Genomic DNA, 24533 nt, shown 5'->3' with positions numbered 1-24533 from the left:
TGACAAGCTAAGCTCTACCCACAATGACCATGTAAAAAAACTACCACCACAAAATCTTATACCAGGAAGATTGCAATAGGCATCAAGAAGTGCTGCGAACCAAAGACATTACAGAGGGTCTCAGCAGCACAGAGACAAGACCTGCTAAAATATTTCTTAATTTAGCCAATGACTTCTGGAACAACAAATTTTCAGGTAACATAAATCACAGATGGGATTAGATGTCTCTCTAGGGTTATTTGACCAGCCACACAGGGTAAGCAATGAATGTGGTGAGCTTATATAATAAACTTTGCATGATTCCATTATTGTTTCTTGTACATTTCACATACAATAAAGTGGGGAATAAGGAATGGTCCCCTAGGGCCCCAGCTTAATTCCTAATGGCAAAATAGAAATGTATTTAAAAGGTACAGTCAGAAGATCCAGGATGGCAGATGTATGGTGAAATTGCTCTGCTCAGTGCTATATCCATGAAGATCTTTCCTTATTACAGTTTTTGGGGAAGTATAAGGGTTGTGTGTGCTTATCCTTCTGAATTTGGGAATTCAACTTCTACAGGTTTGATGGATGCATTTGTGTCCCCTGTAGACTCTGCAGCAGCTAATTTTGAAGTAAAGAACAAAACTAGTGGAGCTGGTGGATGTCTTACTGAATCTGGATGAACACAATCCTCTTAATGCTGAATTCAGTGGCATCCTTGTTTATCTTGGAAACTGCACATGATGTTAAGGTGTGTAGCAGTAAAGAAAGCGAAGATCGATGTGTGTAAATGCCCATTATTGAAATTAGCCCGACTCTGGCCGAGTTTCGTTCTTTAGTCGAGAGCTGCCTCAGGGGCAACTAAAAACAAATATATAATTAAAAATGACACACACATACAGAAACAATTTAAAATAACAGACAACAAAAAAGTGTGTAAAGACTTACAAAATGCAAATCATAACATGTATGTGTGTTGACAACATAATGGTATGCAGAAAAACAATGGTATGCAGGAAAACTGAAAAGAAATAGAACACAGCGTGCATCAAAGCTGACAGGGATAGAAAACTACATTCATGAGGATGAATAAAATGCCGGAGAGGATGACTTGGTGTTTTTTCTAGGACTCATGTGATATTAAAATACATGGCTAAAAATATTAATATTAAAATTAAAAATTAAAAAATTAATTAAAAGTGGTGATGGGAGGGAGTGCAATCAAGTGGAGGATATTAGCATTAATAAAATGATTAAAAAAGATGTTAAGAAAGATGTTAAAAAAGAACAAAAGCTTACAAGATATTAGCAGGGCTTATTGCATGCCTGCAAAGCTGATGTCACACTGATTGTGTGTCCACTTTTCATATGAACTTTTTGTCCTATTTTAAATGAAAAACAGAACTTGTAATAATAGGATAAAACATAGAAACACATAAAAAGGATGGCTAACAAGTAAATAAATAAAATAAATAAATAATAAATAAAAGATATAAAAAGAAATATATAAGAAATCACTGCCAACTTAAATATAAATGGAATTGAACTACTGAATGTCCCGTTTAAATGCAATTAAGAACTAAAAAGTGAAAAAAACCAGAAATTAAAAATAAGGAATAAAAACGGTGTCAGGTAAGCTCGACCAGACCATTACTAAAATATGTTAGTTACCTGGTTGTACATAAATTTGTATGTAGCAGCATATGATTGTGCAGCACAGCATGAACTATAAGAAAAACTTGGTTTTAGTTGCCCCTGAGGCAGATCTCGACTAAAGAGCGAAACTCGGCCAGAGTCGGGCTAATTTCAATAAAGGGCATTTACACACACCGATCTTCACTTTCTTTACTGCTACACAGCTAACTGGAGTGACTTCCGATTTGTTTTCTGGGTCCATGATGTTAAGGTGACATTTGAAGCTAGAGCACAGAGCTGTGGTATAGGCTTCAGTTTACACACAGGCCGATACACAGGACGAGCGCACCATTTAACCCCCGTTTGGCCACATGTTTTTGATGCGCTATTATTACCCCATATACTATAAGGGGTAATAGCATGTGGAAAACGCTTGGCCAACCCCCCCTCCCCCCAAAACTAATAGCGCTCATCACATGCAAATGCATGTTGATGAGCATATTAGTTAGTCACCCGCAATACAGAAAGTAAAATATGCGGCCAAGCCGCACATTTTACTCTCAGAAATTAACGCCTGCCAAAGGCAGCACGGGCCCTAATTTAAATAAAGAATCGTGTGCCCAGGAGAGGTGCCTGGGCGCATGTCGGGAAAGCGGGCGCTTGCCTCGGAGCGCCGGCTCTCCTATGGACTTTATTGAATGGGCCTGATTGTGAGCTGTAAGATTTGGTGGTGGAATTTACCTGAGCTCCAATCATCAGAGCCAGAAGTGGCAGTGCAGAAGTAATTCTTATGGTAGCAGCATAACTTGAGAGAGAGCCAGAATATCTAGAGCAATGATACTGCCTTCAATGACCAGACTGCTAAGTTATTTCCTACAATGACTCTGGTGAGACCCAAATTTTTCAATTAAAAGCTTCTTGGGAGGGCATTGTTGCAATGGACAAGTCTCTTTCTGGTCATCTGCTGCTATTTCCAATAAACTTTATACTTCAATAGAGAATGCTAGAGCCCAGGATATTGAAATTTCCATTAGTAAAAAACACATGCAATGCCTTACAACAAGGTAAAGAATTCTCAACAAATAAGACTTTGCTAATTAAGATAATTCCTTTATGCATTATAAACTTTTCTATTCCTGCATTAGAAAGGTTTGCAAAATATGTAAATGTGTTGAAAGTAGCATCAAAATCAGTTTCCCCTATTCCCAGAATTTTCTATTTGTCCCTGTTTATGAAAAGGGAAGTTGGGGAGCAATTGCAATCTTCTCAGATTTCCTTTGACTTTGAATTTTATGGTATTCTGAAAAGGTCAGATATGGACTCAGCAGTAGAGATGTGAATCGGAACCGGAATCGGTTCTGATTCCGGTTCCGATTTACATCGTGGTTTTTTTTTCGTCCGGCCCAATCGTAGTTTTGTTTATCAGCTGTGCCCGAGCCGATAAACAAAAAACCCACCCCGACCCTTTAAAACTAATCCCTTAGCTTCCCCCACCCTCCTGACCCCCCAAAAAACTTTTTACAGGTACCTGGTGATCCAGTGGGGGTCCCGGGAGCGATCTCCTGCTCTCAGGCTGTCGGCTGCCACTAATCAAAATGGCGCCGATGGCCTTTGCCCTTACCATGTGACAGGGTATCCGTGCCATTGGCCGGCCCCTGTCACATGGTAGGAGCACTGGATGGCCCGCGCCATTTTTAAAGATGGCGCCGGCCATCCAGTGTTCCCTCCATGTGACAGGGGCCGGCCAAATGGCACGGATACCCTGTCACATGGTAAGGGCAAAGGCCATCGACGCCATTTTGGTTAGTGGCAGCTGACGGCCCGGGAGTGGGAGATCGCTCCCGGGACCCCCACTGGACCACCAGGTATCTGTAAAAGGTTTTTGGGGGGTCGGGAGAGTGAGGGAAGCTAAGGGATTAGTTTTAAAGGGTCGGGGTGGGTTTAGGGGTTAGTTTTGTGTGCCGTTTTTCCCGCTCTCCCCCAAAATGATAAGAGAACCCCCACGAACAATTTTGTGGGGTTTTCCTATCATTTTGGGGGAGCCCCCGATTTCTGACGATTTTGAAAATATCGTATGATATTTTCAATCGTCCGAAGCCTGATTCACATCCCTACTCAGCAGTACCGGCAACATTATGTGCCACTCTTGCACTTTTCTATACAGGGAACTAAAGCTTCTCTTTAGGAACTGAGATTTGCTAACTGTTGTATCAAATGTTTCCCAATGTAGCTAGAGTGAGGCAGAAAAAAAGATGGCTCTTGCTTCTGTGCTGAATCCTCAAACATTACAGATTGAGGGCACATTGCGATTTAAATTCCCTTGCAAATATCAAGTGAAGTATTATGATATTAGATATATATATATATATTAATGAATCCCTCAAATTTTCACTTTTAAGAGTAATAAGATTACTCAAAATGCAACCAGTCTTCTTTGGGTTTATTTTATTTATTTGGATTTAGCTCATGCCTTATCACTGGCAGCTGAAGATGATTTACATTTAGGTACAGTAGGTGTATATTCCCTGTCCTTAGAGAGTTTACAATCTAAGAGTCTGATTTACTAAGATTTTCCTCCTATTCTGTGTCTATGGGAAAAATGCTTAGTAAATGAGGCCCTAAGTTTGTATCTGAGGCATCAGATTGTGAAGTAACTTTCCCAAGGTCACAAGGAGCACTGGCAGGATTGGCATCCTGCCTTCTCTGGTTCTCAGCCTGCTGCTCTAACCACTAGGCTACTCCTCCACTTGCTGAAGTAGAGAGCAAAATTCATTTTTCAAATGCGCTTTTCATCAGCTACAAATGGAAAGTGAAAAATCAGAATATAAGATCTGCAGGAAGTACTGTAAAGGGGTGCTTACAGGAACTAAGGGAACCAGAGGCTGCCACTGGGTCTCTCCAGATAATGGCTGAGTAGGGCAGGGCCTTCTGAACTTGTGCTGGGGACCCCCAGAGCCAGTCAGGTTTTCAGGATATCCACAGTGAATATGCATGAAATTAATATACACCGGAGATATGGTATATGTAAATTAATCTCATATATATTTGCTGGGCATATCCTTATTATCTTTATTTTTTATGTTTCTACTTCATTGGATCTCTCTGTTTCGTAAAGTGCGGCAGACAGTAACATGCATTAACACATGTCATGTACTGCAACTTCCATTATTTCTAATGGGGTCTATTTGCTAATAAGGCATTATAACACACATTAATGCATATCACACTTTAGTAAATATATTCCTAAGTTTGTAGATTAGTAGGTTTGGAGGGAACAATAATTTGGGGAAGATTTTTTTTCTTTTTTCCTAATTTTTTTTCCTTTTTTCTTTTTTGTGAATTGACTATTTGCACTCTCCAGCATCATTTTCTACACAAGTGTATTTGCTTGAATGTAATACTACAAATGCCAATACATAGTAAGTGAAGAAAAAAAAAATCAGAACGACCTTTGACAAACGCTTTACTACTGAAAATGCTGTGAGAACTAGACTCCTGTTAAATCCCATATAACAGATGGCAGTGTTTTCAGACACCAGAAAGCCCTGGTTTTAATCTTTTCTTCATCGTTAGTCTGTAGCGCTTAGTTAATGATTTGGAATCTCACAACCACACGCCTTCAGCTGAGCTAAATCATATGCCATTTTGCCTTTTGCTCACTGTTGAATTATTTCAGAATTTAGAACAATGGCAATGCTCCCAAAAACACTAGGATACAAACCGCGAGAGGCAGGAAAAGGCTGAAGGAAATGAAAGTGCAATTGAGCTTATTGATCTTCTTACATCTTAGAGTCATCTGTTCATAGAAATGTCAGAGCTTAGTTGCATGACAATTTTCAACATCACTGTTGACTTGCTGCTCACTCAACAGGCAAGGTGCCTAGTGATGATATACTGCACAGTACTGTAAAGATTCTCTTGATTCTATAGCTGCAGTAAGGTCCACAAGATGTGATTGGCTGCAGAATCTAGTCTTTGTCATGGTATTATGATAGTGGGCCAACCTATTTCACTCAGGTAGATTTGGGTATCTCCACTTAATACTTGTGGGTGTAAGAAATAGGGAATGGGGTTTTTTTTACTGGGATCTGCAGGGATTTTCCAAGTGACCCAGACTGGAAACTGTTGAAGACAGGATGCTGGGCTTCATGGATCATTGGTCTCTCTCAGCACCTCTTATGTTTTTATGACTGCCCATCCAGGGCCAAGTTTTCTAACTCTTCTTCACCGCCACACCACTTCTGATGGCCTCTGCTTAGCCAGGCCTACCAGTGCCGCCTCTAACAGCCTGTTCAGGGCTAGAGCTAATGTTGGCCTCTTCAATGATTGGTGCAGGAACAGAGCCTCTAACCCATGCAGGTCCACTGCCACCACTCAATCACTTGTTCCTCTTGCATATGACAATTTCTATGATAAAGATGTGCCAGTCTCCAAAATTAGCCTAAAATGATGAAAGTTTCAATTAAAATATTGGCCAGAAAGCCTGGAAAATAATGGGCTCTGCTTTGAAGCAGTGATATTTTATCTGTGATTATGCATATGCTATTTGATTTTGCTAGCAATTCCGCATGTGGATTTGGAAACAGTTTGATTTTGACAATTACTTGCTGCCTATTTCAATGAAAATTCAAAAAGGACTACAAAATGGGATTGATCTTTCACAAAAGTTAAAATGTTGCTTTGCATAAAACCAACAAATAACCATCTATACGCCAAATTAGAGAAATGCTCTTTCCACTAAGAGTCGGTACCTTTTTTGGGATACGTTGTGGAGAGCCAGGGATTCCAGATGGATCCACAAAAAACCAAGAGTATTTGGGACTGGCCCCAACCTACTGGTCTAAAAGTTCTATGCAGATTCCTCGGATTCACCAACTACTATAGATCCTTCATTCATCACTACTCCACTTTGACCGCACTTCTTACTGCCATGACGCGCAAGGGAGCCAATCCCTCGCAGTGGTCCTCTGAAGCCGTTGCCGCCTTTCAGGAACTCAAAAGGGCATTTCTTCAGGAGCCATGTCTATGCCACCCTGATCCTTGATGACCTTTCATAGTCGAGGTAGATGCCTTGGGAGTTGGAGTTGGCGCTGTCCTCAGCCAGCACAGTGAAACCCATACATTGCACACATGCTTTTTTTCTCTCGGCACTTTTCCCCTGCCGAGCGGAACTATGGAATAGGAGATGAACTACTTGCAATTAAATTGGCGTTTGAGGAGTGGTGCCCATGACTTGAGGGTGCTCAACACCAAATAATGGTTTTTACTGACCATAAAAACCTAGAATATTTGCATCATGCACTGCACTTGAACCACCAACAAGCTCGCTGGTCGTTATTTTTCAACAGATTTGATTTCCTTTTGAGGTATCGCCCAGCAGACAAGAATAGCCGCGCGGATGCTCTTTCCCGCTCATTCATGCCAGAAGATACCCTGGATACTCCGCGGCATATCATAGACCCTACTAGGGTACTCCTTTCAGCCACACATACTGTTCCAGCTGGGAAAACCGTGGTACCCCGGGCACTCAGGAAGAAGATCCTCAGATAGGCCCATGATTCACTCCTTGCAGGTCACCCTGGTCAATCGAGAACTCTGACCACCCTGCAGAGTGGCCCTCAATGAAGGAGGATGTACGGACATAAGTGGAGTCTTGTTCTACCTGCGCAAGACAGAAACCACCTGCCGGTCGTCCCTGGGTACTTCTCCAACCTTTACCTGCTCCTAGTGAAACGTGGACACACATATCCACGGATTTTATCGTTAATCTACCAGTGTCCAGTGGTAACAACACTATATGGGTCACTGTTGACTGTTTTTCCAAAATGGCTCATTTTGTGGCATTACCCGGATTACCATCTGCTCCTGAACTGGCAAAACTTTTCATCCACCACATCTTCCGTTTACATGGCATGCCTAAGCCTCTCAGACCGCAGAATACAATTCACTGCCAAATTCTGGAGATCCCTCTGTAACAAGTTCGATATATCGTTAGATCTCACATCTGGGTACCATCCGCAAGCCAATGGACAGACCGAAAGGATGAACCACACATTAAAGCAGTTTCTCCGGGCCTATGTCAACTCCAGACAAAATGACTGGTCTGAACTGTTCCCTTGGGCAGAGTTCGCGCTGAATTCACATTCTTCAGCTTCTACTGGCTCGTCCCCTTTTCAACTTGTTTATGGACGCCAACATTTACCTCCATTACCTATGCCTTTATCAGTATCCTCCCTGGCCGCTCAAGCTTCAGCACAGGAGCTGCATCAGTTGTGGGAACACACCAAAGGGCTGATTCAAAAGGCTGGACAACAAGCGAAGAAATTTTATGATGCCCATCACAGAGCTGCTCCACAACTTTAGCCCGGGGACAAGGTATGGCTAAGTACCCGCTTCATTCGTCTCAAACTACCTTCAGCCTGATTCGCTCCTCGGTACATAGGACCTTTGCCTACACTCCATCGCCTGGGTCCTGTCACGTACAGCTTGCATTTACCATCATCCTTAAAGATCCACGTCTTCCACATCTCTCTCCTGAAACTCCTCATCTTATCAGAGTTTTCTAAGAAGACCACTGAGCCGCAACCTCTCTCCCCTGAAGAGGACATTACCTACCAGGTGTATGACATCCTAGATATGAGGAAACATGGAAGATGCTGGGAGTACCTTATATCCTGGGAAAGATTCGGACCAGAGGAAAATAGCTGGGAACCCGCAAGTAACATCCTTGACAAGGATCTGATCAAGCAATTCTACCAGGCTCACCCTAGGAAGCCAAAACCCCCGGGTAGGGGCCCTAAGAAGGGGGGTACTTTTGCACCTGTCGGTCGCAGATGGCTGTGACCTCTCATGCTCACCTCTTTTTTCCCTGCACCATCAATCATGGGAAGAATGGCGGCCTCCACCAACCAATGCCGACCTCCCCGGTGTCCCTGGGGCGGCATGGGCACTGCCGACCACCATCTTACTTCTGGAATCACCTAGACGTGCGCATGCGTGCAGGGCCTCCTTTTCTATACATCATGGCGGGAACCTCGGGGGCGTCCCCTCCCGATGACGTCAACCCGCTGGTGTACTTAAGCTGATCGGTCCACTGCTAAGACGAGTTAGCAAGGAGATCACTCGTTGTTAAATCCGCTCCATTACTTGGATCTTCTGTTCCAGTTCTCTTCGTGGCAATTGGGCGCTCTGGGTAACCGCTCCACGGGGGCCCTTTTGCGTCTTGGCTATCCGCTCCTTGGAGGGTCTTCCCGCCTTGGACTTGACTGACCCGCTCCTCGAGTCTCCCGCCTGGAACTTCCTTGTGTGAGTACCATCTTCAACTCTACGATTTCTACATTGCTGAAGTCTCCACGGTGTACCCCGTACCTCGGGCCACTACCGTTCTTCAGCAGCATCGCTTCTCCGCTTCCTCTGCTGAAGGGTATTACTGCGCCTACTCAAGATCCTTAGTTTGGTTCTTGCATCGCAGACCTCATCACCTACAGTACAGTTCCTCGGCATACCCTATGCTGTGGGCCACTATACGTACATCTGAGGTAACTCCACCAGCTTGCAGGAATCTCCTTATGTGCCCCGCGCTTCAGGTCACTACCAGATCTTCTCATCTGCAATATCACCCTGTGATCACCTTATTGCTATTTGAACCATGTTTGCTGCATTTCCCGCTCCTCGGGTTTTGCCTAATCTTTTCTCTTCAATAAAGTCTATCTTACAGCTGTGTTCCATGTTGCTGAGACCACGCCCACCGACGGTGAGGCTCATGGGGCTCCTCCCTATGGGCGGAGACATCTCTCACCTCAGCCCAGGGTTCACAAGTTCCTATAAAACATAACAGCAATACCTTGCAGCACAGTTGTTAACTAACATAAGTTTCTCAGTTTTGAAAACAAAATGTGTCTCTAGGCAATAGTGCAGTCATATGAAAATGTTTTCCTTTGTTCAGTTTTTCAAATTAGTGTATTTGAATGTCATCAGATTTCAATGTGCTTGGGTCACTGGTCTTGCAAAAACTGCATGGTAGATAGCCATTTCCTGTCAATGTCAGTAGGCATCGTTCATTAGGGATTGAGTCATGGTGAGTGGAAACTCTTTTTAGTGTGAGCTATGTGGGTTAAACATTTTTGTCCTCTGTATGAAGTGACCATATTGTAAATAAAGCTATACCACTTCTTTACATTGGTCACTTCTTTATAATTGAAGGAAGGATGATCTTATACTTGAAGAACCTTTCCGAGAACAAATTAATTACTACCTACCATGAGTAGGCCTTGTTGATGCCCACCACAAGCCTGTTTTCAATTTGTTCACAAAATATGTGGTGAGGGAATTGTTTTTGACTTAGAACTAGTATCTGATTCAGGTCTGGTATTGTATTTAAAATATCTGTGGCCACTTTGTTGCTAAAATTATTAGACTGAGAGGTACTGTTGGGTTGATTTCTTTAGTTTACTCATTCTTTTCTAGCATAATTTCCAAAGGGAAGGAGGCTTATGAGATCACTATGTGTATATGTGTGTGTGTGTGTGTGTCTGCATCCTCGTTCATGGGTTTCCCTCCCTCCTTAATAACTTTTGAGGTAGATCTTAAAAAAGTACGCCGGATTTTATAAGATACGCGCGTAGCCGCGCGTATCTTATAAAATCCGGGGTTGGAGCGCAAGGCTGCGCAAAATCGGCAGCCTGTGCATGCCGAGCCGCGCAGCCTGCCTCCGTTCCCTCCGAGGCCGCTCTGAAATCAGAGCGGCTTCGGAGGGAACTTTCCTGCCGCATCCCCCCACCTTCCCCTCCCTTCCCCTATCTACCCCACCCCCCAGCCCTACCTAAATCCCCCCCTAACTTTTGTTGTGCAAGTTACGCCTGCTTGAAGCAGGCGTAACCTGCGCACGCCGCCTCGGCATCCCCCGGCACAGGCCTCAGTGCCGGGGGACTCGGACCGCCCTCCCGGCCCGCCCCCGAACCATCGCCACGCCCCCGGACCCACCCCGGACCGCCCCGGACATGCCCCCGGACTGCCGACACGCCCCCAGACACGCCCCCTCCCACCCCTTTTACAAAGCCCCGGGACTTGTGTGCGCCGGCGCGCGAGTGCCCTGCGCGCGTAAATCCAGCACGATTTATGCGCGCGGGGCTTTTAAAATCTAGCCCTTTGTGTTTATTGTCCTATTCACCAAATGTTCAGGACATGTCTGGGGGGGTCCAAGGGTATTATTTTTTGATCCCTATATATATATATATATATATATATATATATATATATATTTGTGAACAGGTTCACATATATGCATTCCAGAAAGTAGGAGGTTCTGTGTGTAACTTTTTATTATTCATTACTTTATAAAGCATTCTAAAATGCATGACAAATAAATTATTTCATAGCTCTTTTTACCACTGTATGTGATCATCTGTATACTAAGGTACAAAGAAAGGATGGGCATTCAGCATTTGTCTTTGAACAAGATAAAAATATGGAGATTGATATTCAACACCACTTAGCCAGATAAATAAGGACTTATCCAGTTAAGTGGCAGTGGCTGAATATCTGGCTGTCACTTATCCAGATAAGAATTTAGGTGGATAAGTAGTTATTGGTGCAGATTTATCTTTTAGATTTCCTTGCAAATGTATAGTGGTGTATGATAATGTCAGGTAAGTTTTTTTGAGTTGTCACAATTACAGTTTTTTTCTAAATGCAAGAAAGATTGCTGTTTCTAGTACTAGCTCAGTGAATCCAGGATCTAAAACACTGTAAATTATAGAGCTTTGATATCTTAATGATATGTTTTCAGAGGATATGTTTTAATAGTTTTCTTTTACATTGTTTACCTTGTATTACCTGCCTCCAGGTTTTTCAACTTTACCCATCTCTTATAGTTCTGTAATGAATGTACTTAATTTTATATTTTGTTTATTTTTCATAAGCTATTCTTTTCTATTTCATTTCTAATTTCTTTAACGTTTGTATAAATAGAATGAAATTCAAATTTAAGAAAAATGTAAGGATGTATATCTATTTTAAAACAGGAAATTTGACAAAATTTTCCATTTCATGTTTAAGACGAAACAAAAGAAAAATGAATGAAATGTCATTCATAGAATCATGATGACTAGATACTGCCTATCTAGTTTGCTCATCTCTACAAAGGTTATGGATATGGTTAAGTTTATTTATATGAGTTTATTTATATTTATTTTATGCATTGCCTTAGGTGGCTCACAAGAAACACACATAATAAACAGATCAATAAAAGTTAATACGATAATATTAGTGATAAACTGAAATCAATAACAACAAAGTGTAAAACAATAAAACAATATAAAAACTAAACTTTACAAAAAGCGGTATCCCCAATTGTCTCTAATGAGACACTAAAAGATTTTTTTAAGGATGTCTAAAAAATAGGTGAAAGGAGATCAATGTTACAAATATGCTTGTTCAAACAGTAATGTTTTCAACTGTCTCTTAAAGAGTTAGTGCAATGCAGGGCTCTCAGTTGATCAAATAGAGTGTTCCAAAAGTTAGGGGCAGCCAATGAAAAGGAGATTGCTGGATAAGCGCACTTTCCATAGCCATGGTACTTCTAACAGAGATTCTACCACAAGCGCATGGCTCTTGCAGGATAGTAGGGCTTAACCATAGCTGAAATCCAAGGTGTAAGTGGTCGGACAAGCAAATTTGGAACTAGCCAAGCAGTTTTAAACTTAATCCTGAACTGGACAGGAAGCCAGTGCAAGCTCGCCAAAACCGGAGTGATATGCTCCCATGTCGAGAGGCCCTATATAAGTTGGGCAGCAGCGTTCTACAATAACTGCAGCGACTTAATGGCAAAAGGCCGAGATATAAACCATTGCAGTAGTCAATGAGAGGCATTATCAATAGCTGACCAATCCTTATCACTCCCTCAGAGATCCCATTTGCATGTCCCAAGCTTTCTTGAATACAGATACATTCCTTGAATACAGATACATTTCTTGAATACAGATACATTTGTAATCTTTTTTTTTTTTTTTTTTTATTGAGTTTCATACAAGATTAACACAACATTACACATCTAAGAAATAAGTTCCAGTAATAGCTATAACACATGCCTTGTTTTTGGTCAGATAATATACACTTGTGACAGTAAGAGTACAGCAAAGTGTTCGTGTTCTCCCGTATCAGATCATTATCTATTTTAAATCTTAAGAATCTGACCCTTTTTCTCCCCCGCCCCCTTCCCAAACACTCCCACCCCTCCCAACTCCCCTTAAACACCTTCCGCTGGGATCCCACATTGACATAACAAGTGCATATAACTTCCGTTATGTGGCTACAATTACGTAGCAAGCCCAGTAGATATAGCAATCATTGTGAGAATGAAGAGAAATTACGAGTTACAAATTATGAATATACTACAGCAAGGAACAACACGGCAATACCAACTATCATCGTCCAGCATATAGTATTGTGGCTAGAAAATCAGACGGTATGAAAGTTCCCGAAGAGGGGAGTGGTTGAATAAACATTCCTTATTTTAATTTGCTTTGTTAAAGAAAGCCAAGGCTGTCACTGCTGCCAAAAACTCCCCCCTCTCCCAAGCCCTCCCCCAATCATCTCAGCATCCCCCAACCCCCAGATCCTCTTACCTTGTTATTGAATATTTCTTCATGGGGCAAGAGCGATCCTCAGTCACTCCTGCTCCACAGTTGCCACAATTGGAAATGGTGCCACAGATTTAGGCCCTCGCCATTGTACATTTTTGCTATAAAATTCACCAAGCTGAGGTGGCTTGGGGGAGAACTCAGGCATATGTGCGTGTGGGGTGGGGGAGGGTATTTGGCTGCAGATCCAATGTTTTTTGTTTTATTTCTTTTTTTTCCATTTTTAAAAATTTTGCGTTTTTGTTTCTTTACTTTTATCTGTTTAAATATAAAGAAATGAAGCAAATAAAGAGAAACAACCCAGATAAAACCCAAATAAAAGCAAAGCCGAAAGAAAATCTGTGCACACCCCTCTTACCCAGTGCCTCACTAGTGAGGGGTCATTTATACTGCGGTGTTAGGTATTTCCCGTGTGGTGAGCGCCTAGTAATAGTCATAACGGATAGTATTTTAAATACCACACATTATTTTCTCCTCCATTAATATAATAATGGTAATGAGCTGCTTTGCATGAAAATAACACAGCTTGCCTGAAAAATCACAAGTTATGATCTTTTCATGAAAGTTAGCTAACCTAGCCCATTCTTGTGACCCCCCCACGACACCAAACTTGTCATAGTAGTCTAAAAGAGGCCCAGAGTACACCCTAGTCTCCAGACCTGGTTGACGTTCATTTTTTTAAAATGGTGCTGGTCGGTCACTATTTGCCTTTGCCCCCATGGTGCAGCTGATGCCATTTTGGAAAAGGGCCACTGCCGGGTCCAGAGCCTAAGAGGTGCTCTGGGCCTCCATTAGACTTGCAGGGCAAGGGGGTCATTTTCCAAGGAGTTACCGCAGGAGATAATGCCACAAATCGCACTAACAGCCGTTAACACGATTTGCAATTTTGTATTCAGGGGGCGGAGCATATGTTAAGTAGGAAAGAGTTATCGTGTGCCACGAAACAGCCACAGTGTTAGCGCAGCCAATAGCTACACCTCTTTCATTTGCGGTATGTTGTGCGCTAGAGGCCAGTAAAGGTTTATCGTGGTTCACAATGTTTCCAGACAGCCTGTTTCAGTATGGGGGGAGTGGGAGTGGGAGTGGGAGGGAGAGAGAGAGAGAGAGAGAGAGAGAGAGAGAGAGAGAGAGAGAGAGAGAGAGAGAGAGAGAGAGAGAGAGAGACTTGCTATAGTGCCTCCTCCCTAGACAGGTATTTGTATCCCTATGGGAGGCCCACCTAATAACTCGAGGTGGGGATTAGATATGAGTGTAGGGGGTTGGGGGCCACTTTGACATTCAACATGAGACGTACGAACAGAACAGTGGTCTCTTGTGAAGATTTGATGGCCTTCGGAGTGAGGAAACTCACCCCAAGATGAGATTTGGACAATGTTCTCTCTCTCTCTCTCTCTCTCTCTCTCTCCCCATACTGAAACAGGCTGTCTGGAAACATCATGAACCACAATATATGCTGGCAATGTAGTGTGATTTGGGTTAATAGTGCAACTTGCACTAAGAGTGTGTTTCATAGCTGTTATTGCAATTTGCAATACACATGCTTATTAGCATAAGGTAACACCCCTTTTTGGTATCCCATGCGATATTGGAAAATGACGGCCCAAGTCTGGGGTGGGAACAGGAAGGTAGGTTAAAGTGGAAGGTATGGGGACCGGCTTCTCATAGGGATATTTTTTTTAAAATGGGAGGGGTTTGAAGGTGGGGCCTGCGCCACTATTTTAGGGCGGTTTACATTTTATTTTTGGGACTTTGGCTGCTTCAAGGAATGGTGGAGGAGTGGGAGAGATGGTCTTGAGAGCCCCCTAGGATTTTTGCAACACTTGGGGGGGGGGGGGGTTTACTCCAGGCCGACTAGCCCCTTTAATTCTCAGTATCCTCACAGCCTGGGGCCACCATAATGCGGTTTTGGTGAAGCTTAGCTAAGCCACAGTATTTTTGTCTGCTGTATTTTGCCATTTGGGAAAATACTGCAGGATTAGAAAGCTGCAGAACTCAGTATTGCAGCTTTGTAAATCCTTCTGGGGAAAATACCACTGCTTAGTAAATGACCCCCTACAACAGCTGTTTCTTTTAGTTGGTAATATTTATTAAATTCTGATTCTAAAAAAAAATTGTTTTTGAACACAGGTGGAGCAGTTCAGCTTTAGAAAACAGTTTCTAGAACTGTGACTGGGAACGAAAAGTGTTTGCAAGGAAAGGGGCTATGATTTTCTTTGTTGTCCAATATGGAAACCCTTAGCAGGTCAGAGTGACTGCACTCTTCATAAATGGCTTTTTATTACGACTAACTACTGCTGGTCTGAGGGTCTCTGAAAAGTGGTTGGATAAAAGATAGTTTTCTTACCTGAGGCTGCTGAGTGGCAGTGGGTCTCTGAGGGGAAGGAGCTGATGTTTTTGGCAACAACTGGTTCATCTTGGCCACCACGAGATCAGCTATGAGCTGCCTGTCTTCTACCTGGTGCTCACCAATTATAGGCATTGCACAGTCCATAACCTAAAGGGAGAACGGTTTGAAATGGTTAGTGAAACGGTGTTGCAGCTGCCCCCTGTGCAAATATGTTGTAAGTTATCACACTGCTGCAGTGGAAAGTCTCAGATCCCCTGAAAGCAGCATCTGATTTAGGGACATGGAGGCCAGCATTCAGAGAACCAGAGAACGGACAACTTATCTGGCTAAAGTTAGATGGCTAAGTTATCGGGGATATTCAGCGGGATAAACATCCCAGTGAATATACATGAATAAAGGTATCTGGATAATGTTCCCCCGGACAACTTTGAAACCTAATTGGCAATATTTGAACACAGAGCAGATTCTGACAGCAATGTTATTATTGTACTCTTCCGGCATTGTTGTCAAGTGGCCAGGAGCAGTAAAAGACTATTGTGCACACACATACACAGAGGGCCTGGGCCTCGTCTTCAGTCGCCAGAGGAATGGGGTCCACTGGCAGCCACTGCATCTTCTCTCTTCAGCTGCTGGAGAACTGAGTTGAGAGGTGGGTAGCAGCAGAAGTCACGGTTATCTGACTATCATCTCCTGCTGCCGTGGGGCTGATCTCGTGATAAGTGCTGAGAGAATGGTCGCGCCCCAGCAAGAGATGATGTTTGGATAAACACAACTCCTGCTGCCTGGAAGGAGGTGTGATGACACTGATCGTATTGGGAAGGGCTTTGGTTTATCCCTACGCGATCCAAACCCTGGATGGGGTGGTAAAAGTTGTGCGAGGCTGTGAAAAAACTTGTGCTTGGCTGCACATGTGTGCAGCTTAGAGGGAACAGTGATACTATCCTGGTGATCCTTGACAATATAAAATATGGTGAGTTAATGGCACGCTGATATCTGTTCCATGCGTGGCAGTCATCTTGGCTTGTACCAATTAAATTAGATAGGATGCAAGCACCGCCTCTTAGTAATAATCCTACCATATTCCTGGTAAATGCTCAATCAATTATGGAAAAATACTGATATCTATAATTTGCTTACTTATGTGTCACCGGATATCTTATGCATGACAAAATCATGCCTCTTAGATTCTGATCTGGTGGCAGTTATTCAGATTAGTCCCCTTGATCTCTCAACCATGGCTCAGAAGCCAGGAAGAGGGTTTACTGATCATATTTAAATCTTGTGGGAAGTTTAGTCAAAAAAACTTAGGTGGCAACTCACCATATGAAATGACAATGTTAAGTTCAAAGAAACTCAACATTTGCATAACTTATGTGCCTCCAGGCTGGATGAATTTGAATTGCTCGACAATTTGTTTTAACAATTTCTGCTATCTATAGCTAATTTGAATTCCATCATCATTGTAGGTAATTTTAATTTACTTGATAATTCTGTACCTCGATCTGTGAATTGTGACCTGTTTTTGGATAATATACGAAACTTAGATTGGGAGCAGATTGTACGAAGCCCAACACAAAAATTTGGAAACACCTTAGATCTTGTTTTTTTAAATTTGTCAATAGCCAGATCATTGAATATGAATTTGAAACTAACAGAGTTATTATAGTCTGACCATGCTCTAATTAGTTTCTGCTACCCTATTAATGACCAACTGGCTATCATGTCTTCACACGATGAAAGGTTGCTAAAGATAGGACACATTGATACTGAACAATTTGGCACATTACTACATAAAAATCTGGATGGTAGGAGTCCAGTGCACATACTGTGTCAGAAACACAACCTGGAATGCCCCAGACTGCTCCCTTTTTAAATGTATATATGTGCATTTAAAGCAAAAATATGTACAAGTTTGATGTTTCTAAAATAGCATGTACAAGAGTAGATGCAAATTTTAACTCATGTAACTATTTGAAAATTCACCCCATATATTTTAAGTGTTAAATAATTAAAACATGTGCACATGATAACCCTCAGTTTATGTGAGAAGTAAGGTATTTTATAAACGGGCTGATACAGTAAAAATCGCAGGAGAGTGGGCGAGCGCCCGCTCTCTCGGCGCGCGCACAGGCCACTCTCCTGTGTGCGCGATACAGTAAATTAATTTATTTAAATTAGGGCCGGCAGTAAAAAGAGGCACTAGGGACACTAGCGCATCCCTAGCGCCTCTTTTCGGACAGGAGCGGCGGCTGTCAGCGGGTTTGACAGCCGATGCTCAATTTTGCCTGCGTTGGTCCTCGAGCCAGCTGACAGCCACGGGTTCGGAAACCGGACGCCGGCTAAATTGAGCGTCCGGTTTTCAACCCGCGAGCCACAGGCCTATTTTACTTTTTTTACTTTTTTTAACTTTCAGGACCTCCATCTTAATATCACCATGATATTAAGTCGGAGGGTGCACAGAAAAGCAGTTTTTACTGGTTTTCTGTGCACTTTCCCGGTGCTGGCAGAAATTAGCGCCTACCTTTGGGTAGGCGCTAATTTCTGAAAGCAAAATGTGTGGCTTGGCTGCACATTTTGCTTTCTGAATCGCGTGGGAATAACCTAATAGGGCCATCAACATGCATTTGCATGTTGCGGGTGCTATTAGGTTTGGAGGGGTTGGATGCGCGTTTTGGACGTGTTATTACCCCTTACTGAATAAGGCCTGAAAGTTGGCTGATGAATACGTATATCTTGCTTATGAAAATACTTGTGCACCAGCTGACCCAGACCTTCACCAGATTACCCACACTTCCTACCCAAAAACTGTGGACAAAAAAGGAAGTCAGATTTAATATCTGCAGCTTGATCAGCAAGTGTAAAAGCATTCGGGTGTGTTTGATAATGTATAAACATGCTCAATTTATAAAATACATATGGGCCCGTGTACTTCCAAACTCTGCCCCAGCATGCCCTCTCTCTGCATGCACATTTTCCAGCGTGGCAGTGACAATGCATGCATATTCCCACTCTTCTGAACATTTGCTTTCCACACACAGATGCTACTTTTGCACTTAATATGCAAATTATAATGTGCACAATCTTCAGATAAGTCTTTGAAAACTACCCCCTTAATATCCTCAGGTGAAAGTAGCATGAAAAATAATGCAAGAAGAATGCAGAGCCTTCTTTGATTTTCTCTGCACCCCATAAGATCTGTGCACTGAGTTTTCACGCAACACACGCAGGAGAGCTATTTTATGTATTTCCTGTATTTACATATTTTTATATTCCATGATTTCCAACAAATCATCCAGCACAGATTATATCAGAAGATTCGTAGTTTCAAATACAATCTAAAACATTTATAACATATCATAACATATATGACTAAAGAATAGTGAAGAGTTAGATCTCAAATTATAAGGCCAGTGACAACAGGAACAAAATATTCTTACTTCAAATGTTGCACTTTTACCAGCTGAACACTAATATCTTTATATTCAGTAAGTTGTTTCCCATGGGTTATTATATTATTTAACTTATAATGTATTTATTTAAAGCTTTTGTAAACCACTTATAATAGAAAAAAAAACATGCTACGTGGTAATTGTAATAATGATGATCATGCCTCAGATCAGGAAGAGACAGAATGATCTTCACAGAGCACAATTTATTCTATTTTTATTGTTCTTTTTGAAGCTGCCTTGTTTTTTGTGAAACATGAAAAGTCCTGACAGGGAAGTCAGCTTACTACAGCTAAGGAATAAGACAAGACATTGGTAAACTTTTACATCATGCTAGATTTCTAATTTTAAAATAATGATTAATGTAGGTGACAGCAGAGGTGTGCAGACTACATGACTATCGGAGTCTAAGATATTTTAAGAAATGTTTAGCATAGTATGGCTATCCATAAATGGGAAAGACTATGGCAAACAACAAAAACTCTTATCCCAAAATTGAAAAGGTTATTATAAACCACTAGCTTGTGATAATACAACGGTCCTTTCTATAGCAAGCTAGTGATTTATAATAAGAGTTTTTGTGGTAGCATGAAACATGGGCAAGTTTCATTTCTGGCTGTTACATGAACCATGCTTATTTTGTGGGTAATTAATTAAGTGCATTTCAAGGGCTAGAAATTCTTTGAATCTGCTCACTCCGCCAAATAGTCTTTTGCCATTTTGAGTTGATGCTGTCTCGTGGAACATGTCCTGCTCAGATACTGTGGAGAAAAGTTGATTTGCTAGCATTGTTACTTGTGACATTCTGATGATGGCCTTACATGTAATCTTGATTAAATTCACTCAATTAAATGTGCTGTCTTCCTATTCTAAGTTAGGTTGTTTTGGTTCAGTGGATTTGGCCATGGATAAAGAGTTTTTTTTGTTTTTTTTTATCTTCAGACTCAGTGGGCCTTGAAGTCCTTATCTGCCATTGTTGTCTTTGTTTAAGTTACCATTTCAAGTCTAGCTTAGGTTGGTAGTGACTACAGCCTTTGCCAACTCAGCAATATTCAATAGCTGATGCAAAACAGTTGGTAGTCTCAATTTAATTTCCAGTGGACCCACATCAGTACCAAGCTAGGGTTGCCAACTGGCTCCAGATTTTCAGGACAGGTTGATCCAGTCCTGGTTTTACCCCTTTGCATCCTGGGATTTATTCTGATTTCCCTACTGCATTCCCTAAGAAAAGCAAGACTATAAATACCTGCATGCAGGGGAGTAATAACAGGACTGGATCAACCTGTCCTGAAAACCTGGAGCCAGTTGGCAACCCTATACCAAGCACATTAATAAATGGTAATACCAAGAACTGAATGGGATGAAATTGGAATTATCCTTGCATCCTTATCAGAGTCCTTCCAGAACAGGACTGAGACATACTGACTCGGCCATCACGTGAAGAAAATTGCAATACTGCTGCCTGTGCTCTACCTCTTCCGTGTATAAATGGTGGATGTCGAGTTCCAGTGCTGACAAAACAGCCCCTGTTACAAGCGCCAAATTCACAAGAAAAAATGTTTAGTACACTAAAAAATGTTCTATTTCTTTGGGCACATGGAATCTGTTCCCTCTTTTAAATAAAAGAGTTGCTTTATGAAAGGACACATCTTCCTAGGTAGAGCTAAATGTGGAACATAATGAATGAGTCCTCAGTGACATCCTGCCAACACGTGCTGCCTCTGTTTGTTCTCTGGGTGAGAGACTGCTTATGGTGGGATGTGATAAGACATTAGCAATATCTGCCTGTTAAAATGAAGCTCCTCTCGTTTTGCTTGTGTTAATTTATTGATTTACTCATGTTATAATCCATGCTGTACATTGCTTTGAGAGATTTTAATCAGGAAAGCGATTAATAAGTATCCAAATAAATAAATAATAAATGAAATAAAAGTAAGGTCTGGCATAACTATCCATGCAGCTAGTGATGTTTAAGCGAAAGAAGAGAACTCAGATTCCTGCCAAGGCTTTCCTTTCCTCCCAGATTTGAAGGGCAATGCCTCACAGATTAACTTTCTTTTTAGGCTATTATTTGCGTATCCTTCACACAGTGTTTGCCAACCAATGTGCCATGGCTCACTGGCGTGCCTTCAAACCTGATCAGGTGCGCCAGGGAAAAAATTAGCACTATCTGATGTTCAGAACCACACCAGTAGCTGGGCTCTGCTCTCAGCGTTCCACAGCAACAAGAGTCACCTGCGGTGGCTCTCAAACATGCAACAGCTCCTTTCTGAGAACATGTGCAATCATTCATGCCTTTTCTTCTTAGCTATAGCATGAGCCCCAGAGTGGGGTAATACTAATTAATGGGTAGTATGCAGGGCATGGAGAGCTGGGTCCCACTTTGTTCAGCACACACACAGTGCACACAGCATCTCCTCATTTTCCCCTTCTGAGCTTCTAGCCTCTATCTTCTCCCCAATCTGTGTAATGTGGAGAGCATGCACGGAGCTCTGAATATGACTCACGCTGATTGTTGGCAGCAGTAGCAGTGGAGGAGCCCTGGCAGCCCTAATACCTAACTGATTTGGTTGCCTGCGTCACACTGACATCTCCCTTCTCTTGAACTTGTGGATAGAGGGAAGTGGCCCATTGTAATGAGTTCATGTGTGCCTCTCTCCTTTAGATTTAAAATTTGGAAGAAAGACTGGTGGGGCCTTTCAGTGCTTCCCTAGCTCTTCTTTTGGCAATATGAATCTTCTCCATGTCTGCACAGTCTGTTTCATGGAGGATGGTGTGCCACACAGCATTTTTGTTAATGTAGATGTACCCTGGGCTTGAAAAGGTTGGGAAATACTGCTCTACAGCATAATCAGAGGTAGCCGGATAAGTTATCCAGCTAACTCTGAATAAAGGAGTTAGCTGGATTACTTATTTGGCTAACTTAATTTTACCCAGAAACACGCTTGGAATGCCTCCAAGTTATCCAGATGTTTTATCTGGTTAACTACCTATTCAGATAACTCGGAGATAGTCATCCAATGGGAATTTTCAAATTTTGCAATTTGTCTAGCTAATTCCTCTGAAGATCAACCTCATTGTATAATGCCCTGATGGTTTTAAAATGCTATTTTAAAAAGTAAATTAAACCAAGAACATATCTTACCCATCTTATTTTACTACTAAAATCACATTGAAAATAACAGTTGACAATGCAGATGTCACAGGTCCTATTTTCCAAAGTGATTTCCCATAAACACAAGATGGGAGAAATCCTTTAAAAAAAACCCAAAACAAACCTCTCAAATTTAGTTTCTAAGCATGCTAATATCAGCAGACATTTGCTCTGAAGGTCACAGATTAGAGCTATAAATGTAGTCCCACTGTCAACCACAGAATTAACATAGAAACTGTTATGACCACGACGTGGGTTGTGGACCCTTGGCCTGAGTTGGGATTGTCACCACCTGGGAGGAAGACCAACCACAGGTTCCCAACGTCAGGAGGCGAGGCTGATGGACGACAGGGGCCGATTGGCTGACGCTTCACCACTACCAACCCCGTTTCCCACAGGTTGAACCCTTGGGATCTGGGGGCCGGCTGGACTTAGGTGGCCCTTGTGATGAAGCTCCGACGTGTGATGATCCGAAGTCCTGGGCTAGCAGCAAGCGAGTGGTCCGATCCATAGTCCAGGGTAGGCAGCAAGCAAGAAGCGTGAAGTCTGATACGAAGTCCAGGGCAGGCGGCGAGCAAAAGGCGTGAAGTCCGGTCCGAAGTCAAAGCCAGGAAGATCCATCCGAGGGAGAAGGAGTAGGAGCTGGAACAGGACTGGGAGGCAGGAGCAGGCACAAGGAAGACAGGAACAGGAACTCGGGAGACAGGAACAGGAACTTGGAAGACAGGAACAAGCACGGCACCAGAAGCGCAGCCAGAGCACACTGACCACACTACAGCTTGTTGCCAAGTCGCCAGAGGGACGTCAGCAGAGAGTTTTTAAAGGGCAGAGCCCTAACTTCAGTGGGAAGGGCTGGCGGCGTCTTTCTGCCGCGGGCCTTTAAATCTTTGCCAAAGGCACATGCGTGCGCCTAAGGCAGGGAGTAAGCCAGGGGTGGCGCCGATGGCGTCCTGCATGCCGGCAGGCCTGCGCCGGCGCTAGCAGTGCCGGAGGTCCTCTGGCCTCAGGAAATGGCACCGGAGAAGGGCCCGGCCCAGGCCGTGAGTATAACAGTAACCCCCCCCCCTCCTAGGTCCCCCTCCAGGGGGTTTTGTTTTCTTGGGATGAGAAGCGTGGAATTGTAGAAGTAGATTTTTATCCAGGATGTTGGTGGCGGCTTCCCAGGAATTTTCCTCTGGGCCAAAACCCTCCCAAGCGAGAAGATATTCCCATCTACGATCTCACTTCCTTATATCCAGTACGTCACGAACTTGGTAGGTGGTGTCGTCGTCAGAGGCTATTGGCCGTGGTTCAAGTTATTTCCTGGTGGGCCAGGAGAGCACCAAAGGTTTCAGGAATGACATGTGAAAGGAGTTATGGATCCGCAGTGATGGGGGCAGGCGAAGCTGGTAGGTGGCAGGTCCCAAGCATCGAAGGATTGGGAATGGCCCAATATATCGTGGAGCAAGGCACATGGACGGGAGTTTAAGGTGGATATTTTGAGTGCTGAGTCAGACCATTTCACCTGGTCTGAACTGAGCTGCCGGTCTTCGGTAGGCATCCATCATCTTCTTGGCTCTGTGACTGGCCTCTTGTAGGAGCCGTTGGGTATCTTTCCAAAGAGTGTGTAGCTCTTGGGCTTTTAGCTGAGCCACTGGAGATGGTACCGACACCGGTAATGGCAGCGTAGGAAGAGGTTGTCGGCCATATACAAGGTGGATAGGAGACGTCTTGGTGGCTGAGGAGACATGAGAATTTAACATGAATTCTGCCCGAGGCAGGAGGGATGTCCAATCGTTCTGTCATGCATTGACATAACTGCGAAGGAACTGTTTAAGGGTTCGATGGGTCTTCTCCGCTTGTCCATTTACTTGGGGTGATAGGCTGTGGTGAAGTCTAGCGAAATATATAATTTTTTACAAAGGACCCTCCAAAACTTGGCCGTAAATTGAGTCCCACGGTTTGAGACTATATGCTGGGGGAGGCCCTGGAGGCAGAAGATGTGTTGGACAAAAAGCTGTACCAACTGCGGAGTGGAGGGAAGAGCGGACAAAGCGACAAAGTGTGCCATTTTGGAGAATTGGTCCACTATCTTCCAGATAACTGTTTTGTCATCAGAGGGTGGAAGGTCTACCACAAAATCCATGGCGATGTGTGACCACGGCTCCATGGGCGCTGGAAGGGATTGTATTAGGCCCCAGGGTCGGCCTGTGAGAGGCTTTTGCTGGCTACAGACCGTGCAAGAATCCACATAGTCACTGATGTCGCTTCTGATCGTGGTCCACCAGTAGAAGCGTTGTAGAGAAGTCAGGGTACAAGCTTTCCCGGGATGGCCCACAGTGCAGGCGTCA

At 43.0% G+C, this 24533-nt stretch overlaps 1 protein-coding gene across 1 annotated transcript in view; it reads right to left on the bottom strand.

Annotated features, from left to right (window-relative positions):
* Positions 1-24533, bottom strand: part of SYN2 (synapsin II) — a 758733-nt gene that overhangs the window by 60656 nt on the left and 673544 nt on the right. Inside the window, exon 10 of the mRNA XM_029600782.1 lies at positions 15601-15750. Coding sequence (XP_029456642.1) covers positions 15601-15750 — 150 coding nt within the window. The remainder of the gene's footprint in view (positions 1-15600; positions 15751-24533) is intronic.

Source organism: Rhinatrema bivittatum, chromosome 4 (assembly GCF_901001135.1).
Source record: "Rhinatrema bivittatum chromosome 4, aRhiBiv1.1, whole genome shotgun sequence".
NCBI lineage: Eukaryota > Metazoa > Chordata > Amphibia > Gymnophiona > Rhinatrematidae > Rhinatrema > Rhinatrema bivittatum.
Note: the sequence above shows the minus strand (reverse complement) of the source record. Positions and strands in the feature narration are given on the sequence as shown.